The sequence below is a fragment of the Camarhynchus parvulus genome, chromosome 11 (assembly GCF_901933205.1).
Source record: "Camarhynchus parvulus chromosome 11, STF_HiC, whole genome shotgun sequence".
In the NCBI taxonomy this organism is placed as follows: Eukaryota; Metazoa; Chordata; class Aves; order Passeriformes; family Thraupidae; genus Camarhynchus; species Camarhynchus parvulus.
Window position 1 is genome coordinate 7,557,343 of NC_044581.1, and position 19,529 is coordinate 7,576,871.

General features: G+C 47.1%; 1 protein-coding gene across 1 annotated transcript in view; it reads left to right on the top strand.

The window, feature by feature from the left end:
- HYDIN (HYDIN axonemal central pair apparatus protein) overlaps window positions 1-19,529 on the top strand; it is a 53,650-nt gene that overhangs the window by 15,162 nt on the left and 18,959 nt on the right. Inside the window, exons 6-9 of the mRNA XM_030956359.1 lie at window positions 8,175-8,358; window positions 15,347-15,446; window positions 17,785-17,903; window positions 18,941-19,164. Coding sequence (XP_030812219.1) covers window positions 8,175-8,358; window positions 15,347-15,446; window positions 17,785-17,903; window positions 18,941-19,164 — 627 coding nt within the window. The remainder of the gene's footprint in view (window positions 1-8,174; window positions 8,359-15,346; window positions 15,447-17,784; window positions 17,904-18,940; window positions 19,165-19,529) is intronic.

Sequence of the window (19,529 nt, forward strand, 5' to 3'; positions counted from 1 at the left end):
AAATTAAACAATAATTATTCTTTGGTCTTCAAAACTTTTATTCTCCCTGTCTGATTCCTAGGCTGTAATCTCACAGGACAGGTAGTGCCCTGACATTTTCATCCCTTCAGGTGATGTTTATGTGTGGCAGGAAAAGAGATTCTTGAGGCAGTCAGTGTCAAGTTGTGCATGCAGATAGCTCTTAACCCTCTCTGTGCTCCTCACAAACCATCCTCAGATGGGATTGCTGGCAGTTGGACCCTTGAGCCTCATTGCAGAGAGCTGGGGGAAAACACTGAGGGGGGGGAAAACAAAACCTGACATAATCTTTGATGAAAATGAGGCATGAGATCACAGGGAAAATTAAGGCATATTTTAAGATGGCTAATTAGGGAGCTGATGTGGAGCTCTTCCGTCACCTGTGGAATGGCAGGGAGTTCTATGGGATGTATTAGAGTCACTGGGGCTTGGGGAAGATGATGAGTAACTACAGGCCTGGGTGTGCTTAACTGGCAGCAGGGGAAGCTGTAGTAGAGGCTACACAGCATTGCAAATGGGCCAAGGGGAATTGTCAGCTTGTTAGTGAGTGCTCAGCTGCTGTGCAGAGCAGCATGGGGTTGCCAGCTGAATATAAGTGTGTTGTGATGCTGAATCCCTTTCTGCAGTTAGAACTGATGCTGGGTTTGGCTGAATTAGCTTCCTTAGGTATGTGAGGCCATCTCTGCAAGGGCTTGGTGGTGTGTTAGAGGTCAGTGTACACATGCAGGGAACTCCCAGCCCTGGCTGATTATTGCTGTTTGAGGCTGAACAAGGAACTGTAGTATGGATGTGCCAGCACCTGTAAACATCTCAGCTACCCACGAGGGTAAAGCAGCTGAGAAAACTACTGCCTTACTCGGGTCTCATCTGTGCTTTTGTGTAGATATTGCAGAAAACAGCCAGCTTTTCATAGTTCTGTAGTTTCTCCTTAAGAACCCCCTTCCTACCAAGGGTTGTCATCTGTCTGGCAAGGCTGATGTTCAATCAGTGGCTTCCAGGAACTTGTTTGAGAAATGAAATGAAAATCCTATTGATTTAGTCTCTAGATCAAGCCTTTTCCTTTCTTTCTTTTTTTTTTTCTCTCTGTAAATCCCCCAGTGGATGTGGATAAGGCAGCAGGGTTTAACTGAGGTTTAACTCTTGTTGCCTTGCATTTTATATTCCTGAGATCACTCAAACAAGTTCCTGAGTGCTTTCCATTTATATTGACTTCAGCCAGAAAGGAGGATGTTCAATACTTGCCTGAACAAGTCACTACCACATTGGGTATTTATCTGAGTCACCTTGTGCTGTGCAGAACACCAGGGTGGGAGTAACAAAACCCTTTTCGGGTTGAAATCAGCCCTGTGTGAGTGTTTAGGGAGGGCTCTGATGCTGCTGTGAGCAGCACTAAATTACTACTGAGCTAAATTCATGGCAGCAGACCCTGAGCTGCCGTTGGCCACTGCTGTGTTGTCCATCTTCATGCAACTCTCCATTCATCCAGACAGACTGGGAGGAGCTTCTTCGAAGTACTCGGAGTTGGGGAAACCTTCTGCTTCCCAAGGAGCAGGTTTTTGTGACTCCAGAGCTTCACTGTGGTGCACCAACTGATGTAACCTTTTCCATTTCTGTTTGGTGCTGGCAGCTGGTAGGAATTTATTGTATCCTGTGAGTTTTAAAAGATCTTGTTTCCTGTGTTACTTTAATGTGTAAGCCAGATTGATGCTGCAGTTATTACAAGACCAAGCTTTGCCTTGGACTATCAGGAATTTCAAAACTTTGCAGAGGGATTTTTCTTTCTGCCAGTCACAGGTGGCTGTTGCTCCTTCTGCTTTTTCTTCACTTGTGAGAATTCCCAGCAGCATGGCTGTTTCCTGTTGAACTTTTATGTCCTTGTATGTCTGCTTCAAAGTGAGTTGAGGGAGTCAGTTATTGTAGGCAAAAAAAGGTGTAAATAGCAGTTTGTGCTATTATATGTTGATTTTGTGTCTTAATAGTTGCAGTGCTGCCACAGATACAGGATTGGTACCTAATGCTTTATCCAGCTGATTGGTTATAGGCTTTTATAGTTCCAATTAATTAGCTTGATGGGTGAGCCTAATTGGTCTCCAAAGTGCTCATTTCTGTCAAAACAGCTAATAGGTAACAACTGCTTCCTGCCTTTGCTCCCCTTGTCTAGAGCTGCTTGTAGTAATGATTTTTATACTGTTTTAGATAAGGTTATTCTGCTGCTTGCAAACAGAGTATGGCCTTTGCCCTCTCACCAGGACCCTGTGTTTCAAGACAGATAGTCTGTCATTCTGAGGGTACATGAAGGGGAATAAAGTTTGTGCTTCATTTGCTTGAGGTTTTTTTGCACAGCTTTATAGCTCCACAAATATGTAACACCACTTCTGACAAAATCCCTGCTAAAGCAAAGTTGACTGCATGAGCACAGACTGGGAGTTATGTACTAAGGGGGTTATTTGGAACTTAAAACTCTCCTTTGGGCTGTTTTGTTCATCTCCACGTATGCACAAAACCAAATTTCCTGTGAGCCCACATGGCCCATTTTTAGCACATGAAGGATTTCTGGAAGAATGAGGTTTCCATCTCTTTGCAGGTCACCCTTGACCACAGCTTGTGGTCTCCATCATCCCAGGAGATCACGAATATGTTCTGAAGCATCGTTTCCTCTGGATGTGTTTCAGGGCAGAACTGCCCATTCATTAGATTCCTCTCCTTGTGGATCAATCAGCATCTGCTGAGAAGAAGTAGAGCAGCTTGAAGGGTGATTGATTTATTAAGTAGTATATTGAGTCTGTCTTTGCTTTCATTCTAATGGTCTGGCAGTGTTTTCCCCATGGGCCAAAAGCAATGTTTCAGCCAGGCAGGTACCCCAAGTGTATCATTAGTGTAGCAGCAATAAAGATTAACAATGGCCATGGCCCCCTGGCCATGCAGCAGTGCTGCCCTTCATCATCCCATGGTTTTATGTCCTTTCCAGTACATTCTGAAGGCCAGGCAGAACAAAGCTCCTGTGCTGGCTCCCAGATATTCCTGTGCTGGAGTCGTTCATCCAGCAAAGTCCAGCATCCTTAGCACAGTGTACAGGAGATAATGGGGAGTACCTGGCTGCACAGTGAGGAGCCTGATTGAAAATGAGTTGACTTTTATCATGCCAGAGATCTGTCTGAAGAGCCACAACCAGTCCTGTACCCACTGCTGGTTGATCATGGCTTTCCATCTCCCACTTCATCCTCATCAGTTTTCATGTGGTTGCTCACAATGCCTTTGGCTGGAGACCCTCCTTGGAATGTGCTGCCTGGGTTCAGCAGGTGCTTGGCTGGGCCATGCTGGGAGCTTCTGATCCTTAACAGCAGCAATGCTGATGATGAGGATGCTCTGAGGTTTGTTGTAACCTGAGAATGACTCAGCTGTGCTCGTAGAAGAGCTGACAGCAAGGCTCAGTCTTCTAAAAAGCTGGGCAAATGAAATTGAACTTGCTTTCTGTAATAGCCAAATATTCCAAATTTGCCTGTCATGCACTCCTAAAAAAGATTTAAAATCCAAATTCAGCAAAGAGGGAGTGATAGGGATAGAGGAAGAATCATCTCAGAAGATGAAACGCAGCAAGGGCTGTTTTATTTCTATTCTGTCTAATCAATCTGGCTACCAGCTTTCAAATATTTAGAGCAGTAGTTGATGAAGGAAAGTACCAGCTGTTGAATCTTAGGAAAATGTTCTTCATAAACCCTGAAATTTATTTTGAAATCTTGTTCAAGGGTTTGCTCATCCAATCACTGAGATATACTTTCAGGCTAAATGAAATTTGTCGTTCTATTTAAGAACAATTTGTGCTGCTCTGAACAGTATTCCCTTCTGCACCAGGCTGATCATTCAGAGACATGTTTCAGCTTTTCTGTAAATTTCCCCTCTCTTTTTACAGGCTCCACAGAGGATGACCCAGGGCTCAATTTCTTCACTTCCAGGCAGTGAAAAGTGATCACAATGTGCTAAGATACCTGTGTCCATAGTCATGCAGCTGGATGATAGGATAAAACACAACAGTGTTTCTGCTGTGTCAGAGCCTTGTTCAGGACTGCACAACCTAAAAAACATCTGTTCTACTGTTGTATAAAAGAGCCTGGCTTTGAATTTCAAGTGCAGGCATTGCTTTACCCAGGTTGTAGAAAAAGCTGTGTCCTGCCATCTGTAGGAAATGTATCCAAAGGATGTAAGGATGAAACAATTGACAGCATGTAATAAGATTGTGTTGTGTAAATAATGATAGGGCAGATCCATCTAGATTCGGTAAATGTGCCTTCATGGCAGCAGAGCATCCCAAGCTGCACACCGTGGACATTACCCTGTCAAGTGAAATGCCTCGTGCTGAATTGCTGTACAGAGATTTATTTTTTAAACATATGTATTAAACAACCAAGAGTCTTAAATGAAATGTCACATTTAATTTGGCACCCAAGACATGAAGTCTGCAGCTGCCCTCAGCCAACCCCAACAGCTCCACTCTCTGTGTCAGTTCCTCTGCCTGGCAGAAAGATCTGCAGCATCCTCCAGACTCCCTGGCACCTGTGCCTGCTCTCCTGTACCCAGCCATTTGTGGGGTATAGATGCAGCATGTGCCAGCCACCTCCCTGTGTGGCACAAGGTGCTCTGGCAAAGCCTCCAGCCTCCACCAGAGCCCCTGGTGCTGGCAGCCAGGAGTGCTGGGGTGGCTGCAGCCCCGACTCCTCTCCGGGAGCGCAGCAGTCGGGGATGTTCAGCAAAGCGTGCGGAGACAGGCACAGCATCTGCTTCCTCCCTCCTGGGCTCTGGAGTTGGCGTTTTCCTGGGCTGGAGGCTTTAGTCTCATCTTTCTTTAATAGCTTCTGATGGTTTTATCTTCCAAGCATCAGTCCAGTTGCTCTCTGTGAGCCTCTATGGCCTCCCCCAGCAGGGTGTTCCAAAGGATGGGATATTCCCTGGAAGAGTGGCACTACATTTTTGTCATTTCTGACTGATAATATTTTCAGGCCTTTGGGTTGCTGTTTGATGACAAATCATGACAAAGTTTTCCTTATCCCCATATCTCAAGCCATTCATACTTTTGCAAACCTCCGCTGTCTTCTCTTCAATTTCTAGGTTAAGAAATCCCATTCAGTCTTCATATCAAAGCTGCTCTCTTCTTTTAAACCATCTTTCTGCCTTTCTTTATTTAATTTTAAATGCTTCAGAGATCAAAACAATACCAAATATTTCAAGACTGATGTGGCTATGGGTTTGGACAGGGAGATGATGATAGTTTTCATGGTGTTCATTTTGTAGTGGTTTGTCATCTTGAATGTTGCAGAGTATTGGGTTGTGCTTGGCTCTGCTCATTCCTGCTATGGGCTGTCACTTCACTTGTTCTTCTGGGTCCCCCTTTCCTGCCCAGGCATCCTCCCTTGTCAGTGGCAAGGGAACAGGAGAGAAAGGAAGGCCTGCAGGAGACCCTGAGCAAGCTGTGACTCCTCAGAGTCACCTGAATGACTTTGATGCAGAATTCCCTGGCATCCGAGTGGGCCACCTGAGCACATCTGAAAAATCTCAGTGTAAATACTGTCACCCTGGGGACAAATCTCTACAAACATAGCCAGAATTAGTGCTTAAAGGGGTATCTGGGACATCCTCACACAGCTGTAGGGATGTGATAAATGTACTGATCCATGAAAGTGCTCAATCAGCTAAAAGCTGTGACACTTTTCTTCTGGTTATCCACAACCCAAGTTATGTCCCAGCCTGCTTCCAGTGGAACGCTTTTGGTACTCAGAAGAGGAGGATCAACTGAAACTGAGGTGAGTTTAAAAGATGCATTTCAGTGAGATACCCTGCCCAAGGGTAAAACTAACTTATGGCTTCAGAGAATATCAGTGCTTTTAAATGGTTTAGGTTAAACCATCCCAGATATCAGGGTATGTGAACCTGGGCTTCACAGTAATGGATCTCAGCACTCCTTATTCCAGTTCCATCTATACTCCAGCTGAGGATGATGTTTTGGGGAAGAAGAGTTGATTTCAATGACTGGATTTCCTCAGAGAGCAAATTCTTGTTTGTGGGAGCCACAAACCACTGAGGTCCCAAGATCTCTGGGCTACAGAGGCTCCATGAGGCTGAGGAGAATGTCAACACTCCTTACCTGGGACTGCACTGAGCAGTAGGACTTAAGCCAGTGCAGGTGGGTCAGCTGTTCTGATGCTCACTGCAGTTCTCTCCACCCTAGCTTTGACAAGATGTCAGGCTCCATTCCAGGGCTGTGCAGGGCAGGGGCCTTTGCTGGCCCAGACAGTTGAGGCCATCCTGCTGCAGGATGTTGCACTGCCCTGCACCCTCCTGGTTTTCAGCACAATGAGGAATTTCTATCCTTCCTTAGAGGCTGGGGAAGGTTTGGAGGTGGAGGGTTCTGCAGGGAAGGAAGGGCCACACAGTGCTTGGAAGTGCTTGGGCACCATGGGTTGTCATGGTGGTGAGATATGGGGCTGTTTCTTCAAAGAAGAAGCTTTGAAATTCCCATTTCAGGCAGTAGAGAAACACTTACAGACCAGGGAGATGGATTGGAAATGACACTGAAAAGCTTGGGTGATTCAGGGAGTCCTTGTGTGACTTTTCAGACTTGGATGGATGTGGGTTCATAGGAGTTAGTCTGAACCCAGAGCTGATCAGGAAACTGCCTCAAACTGCAGCACTTTTTAAGGGCTTCTGAGCAAATAAAGTTCAACGTAATTAGGTCAGAAATGCCTTGCAGGCCAAATCTAGTTTTCCACTGTTCTCTATTTAATTACACAGTGTCTGACTTCCATGTAAGCTCACTGTGTTAAAAGAAAATCTCACAACCTTCTCTCAATACTTCCCTGGACCATTCTTTTCCCTTTTCCTCCCACCTGCCTGTCTCAGCCTGGACTCTGAGGGATCCTCCTTCACCTCAGAAACAATCAGGTTTCCCCACAGCTAAGTTTGATCAGCTTTTTTTTTCCACTTAAATTTGCTTTCACAACAGTTTGTGTCCTAGACTTTGACAGGATGTTCTTCCTTACTTACAGTCTTAGGGATGGCCATAGCTCCAAGGCCACTGTCCTGCTGTCAGAGCAGCTTTTGAGATCTCAGAGCAGAGAGGACTTTCATGAGAGGAGGCAGTGCAGGACCTTGCACTGGGAGAGGGCCCAAAAATCCCTAGGTCATGAGAAGGTCTACCCAGGAGTTTGCTCTGTCTCCCTCCTGCAGGACTTTCTGGGACATCATGGTAGAATTATTGTCTGTTGATGGTGGTTGAGTCAAAGGTCACTTGTCCCAATGGTGGAGCCCTCCCCGTGCCCAGCACTGCAGGTCAGCCATGGAGAGACGTTTCCAATCGCGCTCCGCAGGGAGCAGCCACAGAGAGTATTTTTGGTGCTGGTGACAGCCTTAGCCTGAGGCTCTGTCTGTGTGCAGCTGGTAATGTCCATGACTGTATTTCCTCTCTAATTGTATTTGAATTGGGCTGGGTGATGATCACTGTCCTGCTTATACTGCACTCCCTCGATTCACTCCATATGGCGCTTCCACTCGTCCTCCCAGTGTCACCTGCTGGTTCTTCTTGGCCAGGGGACTGGACCATGAAGGGGAGACAGTGAACTGCCAGCTCAGAAGCAACTGCTCTGTAGCAGTGCTTCCTTCTCTTGTCTTGGTTGTGATCTGTAAACAGTAAAGTGGTTTCTGTTGCAGCTACCAAGCAAGGGAGAGCTGGTGGAAGTCAGTGCAGGAAATGAGGCAGATAGAGTTTGCTTATCCCTGCAGATGCAAAAAGGAAGGAACAAAAAGTGATGCTGGTAACCTGCAGCTGAAAGTCAGCTGCTTCTTGCCTTCCCAGGGAAGTCCTGCAGTGGGTGCTCCTTGATCTTTATCTCCCATGAGCAGCTCAGTGCCAGGAAAAGCCAGCTGGTGGATTCTCCCTCAGCTGTGGCAGAGGCTTTGAGCCAGAATGTTCTCTTGAGGGCTGCTGGCTTTGGAAAGCTCTCCTGAGCTTGCAAGTGTGGAGTGAACCAGTGACCCTCTGATCCGTTTGGGACCCCATGGCTCAGGGTCAGCCCTTTGCTGTGGAGCTGCTCCTGCACTTCCACTTCTCTCTGCGAAGACGTGGCTTATTAAACAACCTGCTGGGTTTGTCTTTCCTATGCCTGCAGGCAGTATCACAGGATATATCAGCAGCAAAGGCAGAAGTTGTATGGTTTTCTGAAGGAGCGTGAAGTGGACATCACTTGCCGAGAACGCCTTGCTCTTCTCAACCACACCTTCCAGAGTGAGATAACAAAGATCAGAGGAGATCCCATGCTGTTAGAGGATGACATTTTCTCCCTTGAGCCGAAGGTAAATGATGGCAGAGAACCTCCCTTCCTGCTTCTCTTTTTCTTCTTCCTCCTCATCCCTGAGTAAGGTCACTTGACTGATCCCTGCCTCGGCTGGCTTTGTTGCCAAGAGAGAAGTCATCGGGATTCTGGAGAGGTCAGAGAGCTGGTTGCAAAAAGCATTTCTGCCCTGTGGGCTCCTGGCAGGCAGCAGGAGCCTGACAAAGCTGAGCTCTGCTGCAAGGGCTCAACATCGAGGGCATTCCGTGTGTGTCCTTGCAGTGCCTAGAGGGATCAGGGACTGCAGGTAAGGACACATCTTACACATGGTGTTTAGGGTCTAACAGAGGGTGCTGGAGCACTGGAAGTTCACATATTGACCTGAAGCATGTACTGGTTTTCTGTGGAAAGGAGGCCAAATTCTTCCTGAGGTTAATCATGGAAATGCCAATCCCTTCCTGTAACCTGGACTCAACCATGTCAGAATCTCCTTTCCAGTGTCATTTGTGAGCTTGGACACAAGGCTGGCAGGTTTAAATGGACTTTTCTATTGCACACAGAGACAGAAAATATTTTGCTTTTCTGTTTATACAAGCAAACCCCCATATCCTTCCATCAACCAGAGCCCAAATTCTGAGTATTTGCACAGGGTGAGATGAAGAATGCCTACTGTCTGTGCAGTGCAAAATCCCTTTTCATCTTTGAGTAAACCCTCGAATATACACAACCTCTGCTTTCTTTTGAAAAAGTTAAACACCTTCTTTTTCCCAAGGAATGGAATTGTTATAGATAAATCATGTGATGACTGGCTCTTGCAATAATTATCTCTTACAGGATGATTATCGTGTATATGTTAAGAGAAGGTTAATTGATGTATAGTTATGTTATTGTGGTTTGTTTAGACATTCTCTGTTCTCCCCATAGCCCCCTTCTCCTCCATTGTTGCCACAGGAAGGTTTTAGTTGTGGGGGCATGTGGAGGGAGGGCGTGTAAGAGGGAAAGCTTGTTACTAGGAGGTGTGCCATGACAACCCCTGACCTCCAATCGAGTCACAATGAAGCAGTTTCCACCGAGGAGCAGCAAAGAAGCGTTGACTGGCAGGCTTTGGGAAGGCCCAGGGTTGGCTGATGCAGCCCCAGGGTATAAAAGGCAGAGCAGCCATGTGGTAAGTGAGCGCATGGCTGCAGGTCACAGAACTCCCAGTGCTGTTATTTTTCCTTATTCAGTCTTTTGTTGTATTTTGTGAAGGTTTAATAAGCCTTTGAAATTTTTAAAAGTGAGGATAATTTCTCACAGGGATCATATTCTCTTCTTGGTTACTCCTGTAGCCCATCTAAGGCTGAGCCACCGGTGTCAGAAGAATGCAAGTTTCACACCGCTGTAGCTGATAGCAGCATGATGTGACCAAAAGCTTGTGTTAGAGCACTAGGAATATTGCAGACAGTGGGAGCTGATGAGCTCAGCATTAAGAACATCCTGTGGTCTGCTGAGCTGATGTTGTAGTATTTCCCAGGCTCCTGCTTTTCATTAGAGTGGGGCCACGTCTCCACAACTAGCTTAACCTGCCCTGTGCTCCTGAAGTGCACTAGGGTGAACTCCAGAAGTCTGGTGCCCACAGTAGAGTCCTTGTACTCCATCTAATGATGGACAGACATAAATCATGGCCTGGCCCCAAATCTTGAGGGGAAACCTCTCAGAAGTGGCTGTTTTAATGTTAAATGGTTTGCTCCAGGACTGAATACAAATGGGCTACTACCCTCTCTTTTGTCCAGCATTATCAATCTTTTGATTTCCTTTAATGCCATTATTTGTGGAACAGTTGGTTTCACATTTGGAGTTTTGGTCCCGTCTCTCCCCTGCTCTAGCATATGGGTGTTTTTACCTCAAATAATAGTATTTTCTCTTCTTTTATCAAATACAAAATCTAAAATTCCACTGCCAACAATATTCTCTACGGTGATGGTTTTGGAACTTTTACCTCGGACAGACCTTTCCTTTGCACTGCCAGTCCATCTGCTGGAGAGGCCCCCACAGCTGGGACCTTTCTGTCTCTGACCTTCTGGCCAGCAGTGGCTGCTCCCTTCCTCCCACCTATCACCAATGATGCCTGTGAGCACCCTATAGAAAATCAAAGTCTTTTGACAAGTAGCTAGAGGAAATAATTGCTTCCAGAAATTAGGAAGCTGGGGGAGGGACAGTGGTCTTGGAAAGGCTTTCTGGGCAGAGTGGCTTTGCAGGGCTTGTGCAGAAGCTTTGCTGTGTGGGCTGCCAGTATTTTCAGGTGTAGCTGTCTCTAGAAGCTGCAGCAGGTCACTGTAGTCTGTACAGGGTTAAGTCAGTGACAAAAATCCTAACAAAAAGAGGAGGCAGGGATTTTTGGAATCACCATGTGACCATGAACATTTTGAGCATCTATCCAAGCCTGTGGGAAACAAACTGTTATGCAACTCTGACTTGCCAAGTGCATCTCAAATTGTGTTTTATTTTTGCAAATACACATGATGGGTCAGCAGAAGCAGCTATGCAAGAAGCCCAGGTGGCTACCAAAGGAGCAAGTCCTTGGTTTTTGCTGCATACTCCCCACCACAGCTTAGCTGTAAATCACACTGCAGACACATGGGAGCTGAGTCCTTGGAAATAGAAACCAGAGGAAAGGGAGGACAAGGATTTGTTACCACTGCCCTGACCTTGACGAGTCATCACTCTCCTGCATTGCCTGGTCATGACTCTCCAGTGTCATGTGTTAGCTCTGAGCTGGTGGAGGTGGTCTTCAAGGTGGCTGGGTTATGGACCTGAGGTTGGCTCAGGAGGTAACAGCATTGTTTGTTCCTGCAAATCTGGTCCCCATCCAAAGGAGAAGTTACTGCTGAGCACTTCAATCTTTGGCAGAAGACACCATGTCCAGTGGGAGCTCTGGTCCATCCCACAGCTTGTGGTGGGTTCAGTTATTTATGGAAAGAGGCAGATGTTAGCTTTGGCACTGCCTTTCTCCTCAGTGCCCTGAACTAACAGGCTGCACTTTGGGTGCCATTTCAGTGCTTCTGTTACCAGCTCTGTCTTGTTTCTCTGTCTGCTCCAAGCAGTGGTTTCCTTTCTGTGAATGGCCTTCCCCTTCTGCCAAACTGAGGCAGCGATTTGGACAAACCTTGTTGGTATCCAGCTTTTCAAGATCAGCTTTTCCTTATCTGGGCTGGTGGAGATCCAGCAGATTCTCATCATCTAGGGGCTGAGTGAGGGGAACCAGGATCCACATATATTTGTGGTTGCACAGAGATCGCTTCTGTAGCTGTGAGTCACTGTGTGCTCATCCCTCCTGTATTGTGTTGCTGGATGCTGTAGCAAAGCCAGGGGACAACAACTGGAGGTTTTGTGCTGTCTCATGATCCATCCACTGTATTTCAGGCCACCTGCCCGTAGCAGTCTGGCAGAGGCTGACAAGGTGCCAGAAGTGCTGCACTGTCATGTTCACAGCTCTGCATAGCTTTACTTCTGTCCTGGTTAGCATCCACAGTAGTTTTCTGTGCTCTGGCTCAATGGCCATCCTAGAGAGCACAGGTCAGCCCTGGCTGCTGAGGTGTCCCAAGGCTCGTACACATGGAGCTGTATCTGTAAGAGTGGCTAATGAGGCATATCCTTTGGACTAGTAGTTCTTTTTCTCCTGTGGAGAGGCAGGTATGTGAGGAACCTCTCAAATGGCCTATTTTAATTTCCCTGGAGAAATAGCTAACATTTTCTAACTTTATAGTCTGACATACTCCAGTAATGAAAGGAGAAATGGCAAAAGTTTTCCAGAATATGTTATGTCTTCAAAGAATTTGGTTGAATAGTAGACTATGTGTAACTGATGATTTCTTCTTACCCTCCAGCCATGGAGTCAAACACCTTGGCTTTCAGTTTCCCTGACAGGACAGGGAAGCTCTCTGTGATGTATTGCTAAAAGTGTCTGTCCAAATACACTGAATCCTGCAGAATGATGATTTGATCTCAGGAGATCAAGAGTCTTGCATTTTTAACTGGTTTTCTTGGGAGCAAGGATATGAGTGCAGGGCTCCAGTATCCAGTGCTGCAGTTGGAACAATTGCTGCAAGTCACTTCAAGGGCTCAGGCATGCAGTCAGTCTGTCTGGCTACCAGGGCTTAGTAGGGGAACACATAAGTTTGCTATCCTAGTCCTGTTCACCCACAGCTCAGTAGCCAGTAACCAGAACAGGACAGATGACGTGGACACAGCTCACAGCAAGACAAAGCTGTCACAAGCATTGAGCACAGGCTGGTTATCATCTCCCACCCTTGTCCCTGCCTTCTGGCCCTGCAGTCCCTTCCCAGGTCCCCTGCCCAGTCAGGTCTGTCCCTTTCCTTGCCTCTGTGATATATTGCTGTTCCTGTGCTCCAAAGCAGTGGGGTAAGATCCCTGTGCCAGTTATATTTCTGTCACAGATGTGCTGGCCTTGGCATTTGGCAAATCCCAAAGTCAGCTAAACTCACTCATCTAGAACAGAGCACTGTTGTTAGCAGATGCATATTCATCAGGCCAATGGTTCTTTTTAATTTTCTTCCTCTCCTGCTTAGCTTCATTTTTGCTTATGAATTGTATTACACTTGCTTCCATTAACAGGAGATGTATCGCCTCTGTCAGCCTCTGAGTAATAACCAAACTGCCCCAGGCAATTGAACTGCCCACAGGGCCAATAGATCTGATGGCAGCACATAAAACAGACCAGTGAGTACCATCAGCTTGCAGTCCAGCAGGAGGAACAGCCAAACAGCACTTTGTGAGGTGGTTGTCTTGAAGGACTGATAGTGCTGTGTTAGGCTCCAAGAAGTTTGTTTTCTAGCCTTGGTGGAAGGAGGGATGCCTTCTGAGTTTCCCAGTAGTGATTTGGTTCTGAGACCTCCTTCTTGTTTGTTTGAACTCTGCTTCAGAGTAGCTAAAGGATGATGATGTGTAAAATTGGAAAAAGCAGATAATATTTTACACCAAGCAGATCATATTTTACACCACATATTTTACATGCTCAGTTTATGGTAGACAGTGTCTGACAGCCAGCACAAACTCTAAGGTGCTTGGCCCTGGTAATCTGTTGGTGCACAGCCCTCATAAGCCTTGATGGCAGGATCACAGTCAAATCCTGGCATCCGTTTGCACCCTCAGCATCACTGCTCCTGTTGTGTCTCATTCAAATACCTTCTCCCCAGTTTGCTGTCTGGCATGTGAGTCTCTACAGAGCAAATGGAGGCTTTTCCTAGGAGTGATCTGCATGGCATTTTTGAAATTTGGGTTTATTTCTTTCCTGCTGGTTGCTGAACTCCCCTGCCTATTACTGCAGGCATGTATTTTGGTTTTAAGGCTCAGATGTGCTCTCCTCCCCTGCTTTACACCCCTCTTGAAGATGACAGCCTCGAACATCATCACTGCTCTTGACATTTCCTTAATGGCCTTCCCCAGCATATCAGCAGGGGCTGTTTGTGTAGGTGCTGGTCTGGCAGGCCTTGGTAGGGCACCATGCAAGAACCAAACAAGGCATGGCTGCAGCTCTCTGGGCAGAGGCCACAGCAGCTGCAGGATCCAGCAGTGCCACTCAGCCCAGGCAGTGCCTTTGAGAGATGTGCAGAACACTGTGGAGCTGAGGTGTGCATTCACCTCCAGGCTGTTGAGCTTGAAGCAAAGGCAAGCAGCTGCCTGGTGCATCCCCCTCACCAGGGAGGCTCTGCCCAGGGTGAGAGCACTGAATTCAGGCTGGTAAACACACAGTGAGCAGCTGGGTGATGAGCACTGGTGAGTTATTAGACTCTAATTAGCCAAGCCAGGGAAATGATCATCCAAGTGTTTCTTCTCAGTGTTTGTCTTCTCAGGTGTTGTAGCAGAGCTGGTGTTGTTCAGAGCAGCCCAGATGCTTTTTTATTCCTGTCAATCCAAGATTATCCTCTGGATGCTGGTGAGTCCATGCAGCACCCCAGTGTCACCTGAGGGCTCTGATGTCTCACATGCTAAGTGTGGGTAGCCAGCTGATGTTCCCTAAGCAAGTGTGTTGCTGGAAAGTAAGGCTTCATCTTCATCCAGTTGCTTGCTGGGTAGAAACATCTCATCTAGCAAATGTGTTTCCTCTAGGTTTTGAGTAAAATCCAAGGGAATTAATTCTTTCAGACTTTCCTTTCCTTCTTGTTTGTGGGTGTTTGAAACAGTGTTGGGTTTTTTCTCTGTCCTTCCCTTTGTTCTGTTAACTTTAAGCAGTCTATGCATTACAGAATAGCTTGCAGTTTCACCCTAGTGATTTACCATGTCACAGCTCTTTAATTCCTCGAGGGCCTGTCCTTTGAGCTTTAAGTGCCAAGTCGATGGGCAATATTATAGTTATTTAAAATTTATGCTTCAGGAGAGCTGGAGGCTCTAGTCAGTTCAAGACTTTTGGACAGAGTAGTGAGGATACCCAGCAGCAAGCAGAATCAAAGCTTCACTTTGTTGATAGAAAAAATAACTGTTCTTTTTGTCTCCTTCTGTAAGGTACATTTTTCAGTCCTTTTTGAGTGTTATTATAGTTACCAGAGTTTCACGTATTTATGTCAACAAGTGCATTAAGAAACAGTTGTAATGCTGGCGTTTGAGGAAATGTAAGTCATGCATTTTTTTAAAACCAGTTGCAATAAGGGAGATCCTTTAGTGAGATCCTCCAGACTTGCAAGACAAGGCTCCTTGTGACTGAGCATCAGTGCCAGGACCCTTTGGGAGAGAAGCAGAGAGAGAAGACCCTGAAGAAGCAGCAGACAGTTACAGACACACTGGTTAGCCTGGCCAGATTTAAACCCCAGGTTTAAATCTACTGCCAGGTGCCAGTAAAGGTAAGGGATTTAGATTTTTTGCAGCTGCTTCCAAACTCTGTTCTGTGTTATTGATGAGTTTTACTCACTCCTTGCTTGTCACTGATGCTCTAAATAACGGCTTACAGGACTGTGGTTGAAAACAAGAAATGTGATGTCTGAAGATAAATGTTTTGGTGTCTCCTTCTGCTTTAGGAGGGTGAGATCAGGCCGAATTGCTCGGCTGAAATCAGCGTGTTCTTTAAGCCCCAAGAAACCCAGGTCTATAATCAAGCAGTTTACTGTGGCATCTCAGGCACAGCTCCTTCCCCTGCCTCTCTCACCCCAGTGAAGGTGAGGTGCAAACACTCCCCAGATCACTGGGCTCCTGTTTAATTGCTGGGAAGGCTCTGTGGTCAGCAGGGCCGTGCTGTCCCTGCAGCTTCCAGAGGATCTCCCATAAAAGCTGGAGACACCTGGCTCTGGATCACTGATCCCACAACAATCCAGGCAGTGCAGGGATAAGATTTCATGCCATAGCTTTGCCAGCATTTCCCCAAAGGCCAAAGAGCTACAGAGCAGAACAGCTTTAGTGAATGAGTACTAAAGCCCTCCAGACAACTGACCCCCAGCATGGGTCCTTTTTACATGGATTCATCACTAGGCAGTACGAGCCAGGTTAGAAATGCACTTGCTGACCCTGGATTCCCTCCCACTGCCCAGATGCAGCCAGACCAGAGGTGGCTGAGCCCTGCTGAGCCCAGGTAGCTGCAGAAGGACCATCCCTGGCCAGCACCTGCTTCTCTCCCTGCGTGGGAATTGTCACCTTGTGGCTCTCAGTCCATGGTTCCTCAAGGTGGTGCTGTATGGGCCTTGCTGTGCTCAGCAGGATGAGCACCCTCCTACAAAAACAGAGTCCAGGCAGTCTGCTGACAAGGTTTGTGCTTGTCCTGTCTTCCAGAAGTGCTGTCAAGTCCTTCTCTGGGAGCAGCTGTCATTGCCCCACCTGGGTGACCTCACCTCAGAGGTGGTGGCTTTGCTGTGCTGGCACGGGGCAGGGAATTCTCGGAGCACACGGTGTGGTTCAGGTTACTTTGTCCTTCCTCTCTGTCTCTGCATGGTGCTGCTTAGGTGTTTTTCAGGAGTGGGAGATGGCTGCCAGGTTTCCATTCAGCAAATAACCTGGGTTTGCTCATCTAGGAGGAAGAGGTGTGAGGCCTAACGTCCTCCAGCAGCTGGGCTCCCATTCTGGAGGGTGCTGCAATGCCTAGCCCAGCTCTTCTGTTCTGGCCTTCCTGCTCCAACTGATGGATACAAATGTCATGAAACAGCTTCATATTTACACAGTAATTGTGCAGGGTTTACTCCGCAAATGCCATCTACAATAATTACTCAGAGCCTGTGCTAACAAACTGTCTTGCTGCCCACCAGCTGCAATTGTGGGAGCTGTGGAAAGGATGGTTTTAAAAAGTTGTTCCCAAGGGATTCCTTTTTCAGGGCTGTTCTCTTGGCTCTAGTGATGGGGTTGTCCAGCACTTTGCTGCAGGAGTCTCCTGGGGTTGTGCCAGGGCAGCTTTTTCATGACTGAGAAAGAGGAAAAGTACTTGCATGCAAGCCTTGAGCTGGTCTGGGACTTAGAGGAACCAGAGCAAGTGATGTTGTGTTGAGAAAAAGGAGCCTGTTCCAGAACGACCCTGAAAGGCCATTGGGAGAGCTTAACTCTTCCATTGGCTCCTTGGAAGAGGATCTCAAGGAGCCATTTAAATGATGCATTTCCTTACAGATCAGAGCTGATCCAGTAGATTGTAAGAGTGGGAATTGTCCCAGAGTCATGGTCCCTGGGTGCAAAAATAATTGAAGAAAACAGCCATCTTTAACTGGCAAGTTGTTTACTTTTGTTTCTTAATCCCTTCAAGAAATGCAACTGCTTTCCTCAGGCATTTCTCTGCTAGTCCCAAATCCCTTGCAATGAGGATTTGCAGATATTGTGTGCCCCATGCTGCAGATATCTGAAAGCTTTTTCCCAGTGCAGGGAATTGTACAGCTGGATCCCCTGCCCCACTGGAAAGGGGCTTTGCTGGTCTCCACTTGTACTGAAATTGCCTCCATAAATTACTTGGCAGATACTTCTGGATCAGGTGATTAAGAGAATTGATCAGTTCTGGACAACTGGCAAAGCCAGCAGTGAAGAAGTGGTTGGAAATTTCCTCATAGCAAATACTGGAGCTCAAAACAAACTTTAATTGCTCAAAAATCCCAAATGATGATTACTCCTTTACATTGTGATGTCCTGCATCACCTGAAACTGTGGATCTCTGTTTATTGATGTGGTCAGGTGGGAACTGTGTTCAAAGCCAGTCACAAAGCATGAGGAGATTCTGTCAACGAGATGCTGAGAAGCAGAGAAGCTGAGCACTTTGGCAACAAAGTCCTGTGCTGTTGTGTCACCTACACCCTGATCTGCTTGCAAGCCAGGCAGCAATGCCAAGCTCTTTGTGAGCTTTGTACCTTCACTTGAATGGATTTCAAAGCTCCTCTTAAGTGCATGGGAGGAAATCAAAGATCATTTTAAATTCAGCATCACTTTTTCAGAATAAAAAATGCGTTGGCCAATCGGAACCCATTACTGTACTGAAATAGAAATCTCTCCCCAGGCCGTGAGAACAGGCTGCCCCTGCTCCTCAAAGGGGAAGGCCTCGGGCCCCGGGTCCATTTCCACTTTGAGGAAATGAACATCGGGGAGGTTTTTATCAGAGCAACCCACAGATATGAGGTAAGCAGCAGGGTTGGGGTGGGTCCTGGTGGCTCCTAGAGTAGCAGTGAGCCTTGTGGACCTGTGGAATTCCTGGCAACTTGGGTAGTTGGGATACTAGTCAAATTTGGGGGATTTCTTGGAATCTGGATCTTTTGGATGGGGTCAGAAAGGTGTGTCTGTTGTTCATGAGACCCCAGGCCCTGCTTTTGGGCAGTCTTCTTTGGAGATCAGCTGGGAGGCTTCCTGCAAAACCGCTCGACACATGAAACCAACACTGAGTCAACAAGCTGCATGTTCAGAGGCTTTTGTTCCAGTCCCAGACACAAATTGCCTTTGTGCTCAGGCTGTCCAAAAGCAGCTGGAACAAGCTGGCTGCATTTGAGTTCAAGTCCATTGCAGACAGTTTTCAGTCATGTCCCTCCTGCATATTTGTGGGAGTCAGAGGAAAACCATCCACCCACCAGCTCAGCGCTGGTCAAAGCCCTTGGCAGTGCTTTCCCTTGCTGAGCAGCCCCTCACCACACTTCAGCCTTGATATACCTTTGTCTCTAGAAAGAGCAAAAGTGTTTCTGGGAAGGAATCAAAGGAACTTTCTACATCTTTGCTTCTGGCTTCTCCCACTCCTGCTGTAAACAGGTTGGGCTGCAATGGAAGCTGAACGTGCCCTGCCCATGGTGGGCTTGGACACATTTGAAATCTCTGTGGTGATGTCACTGGTAATGCTGTGATGCCCAGTGCTGCTCTTAGGGCCAGCTGTGAATGAACGGGGTGATGCTGAGCAGCCCCTCTGTGCTGCAGGTCAAAGTGCACTGTCTCTGCCAGTGGGAAGACCCCAGAGTGACTCTGGTTATGTGAAGTTATCGCTGCTTTGCATGAAAAACCCAAAGCTATACAAAGCTGTATTTCAAAGTTTATTTTTTTGCTTCTGCCATGCAGCAGCACAGGGCATCTTCTGTCTTTTACAGGTGTTAATAGTTTAATTTGAAAGTGACTCAGATTTCTGTAAGAAAGGAACATTCCTCATGTATTTCCACTTTGCTTTTCTGCTGCTGCAGGCATACCTGATCAACGATGGGCCTATTGAGGCTCCCTTCAAACTCATCCCTCCAACTACAGCCATGGGCTCCTGCTTCACCTTCCTGCCCCAGGAGGGCATCGTGGCACCAGAGGAGGTCCAGGTCATCCAGGTCTCCTTCTGTCCCACCATCCGGGGGGAGTTTGAGGAAGAATTCTGCTTCCATGTGACTGAATGCCCTAAGCCTGTGACCTTCACTATGAGGTGAGGAGGGCTTTGAGAGCTTGTTGGGCACAACTGTAGCTGTCTCTGGGTAATCATCTTCCATCTACCTTATTTTCGGGTGGAGCAGAGAAAAAAGGTATTGCCTGAGGTCTTAATCTTGGCTCTGGCTCTGGCATTCCTTTAGTGTGGGGGTGCCTGCTGCCCTGTGTGGGTACCCAGGAGCAGGAATGGCTACTCCCTGCAGGGATGTCTCCTGCTTAGGCTGTTGCAGGCAGTGAGATGGATCAGCTTTGGGCAGCAGCTGCTCTGGGATGTCCCACCTGAACACCCAGCAAAGCCCCCAGGGCTTTGAGATGGGCCAGCCTGGGTCATCTGCACCAGCAGCAGTTTTTAAAAACTTCCAT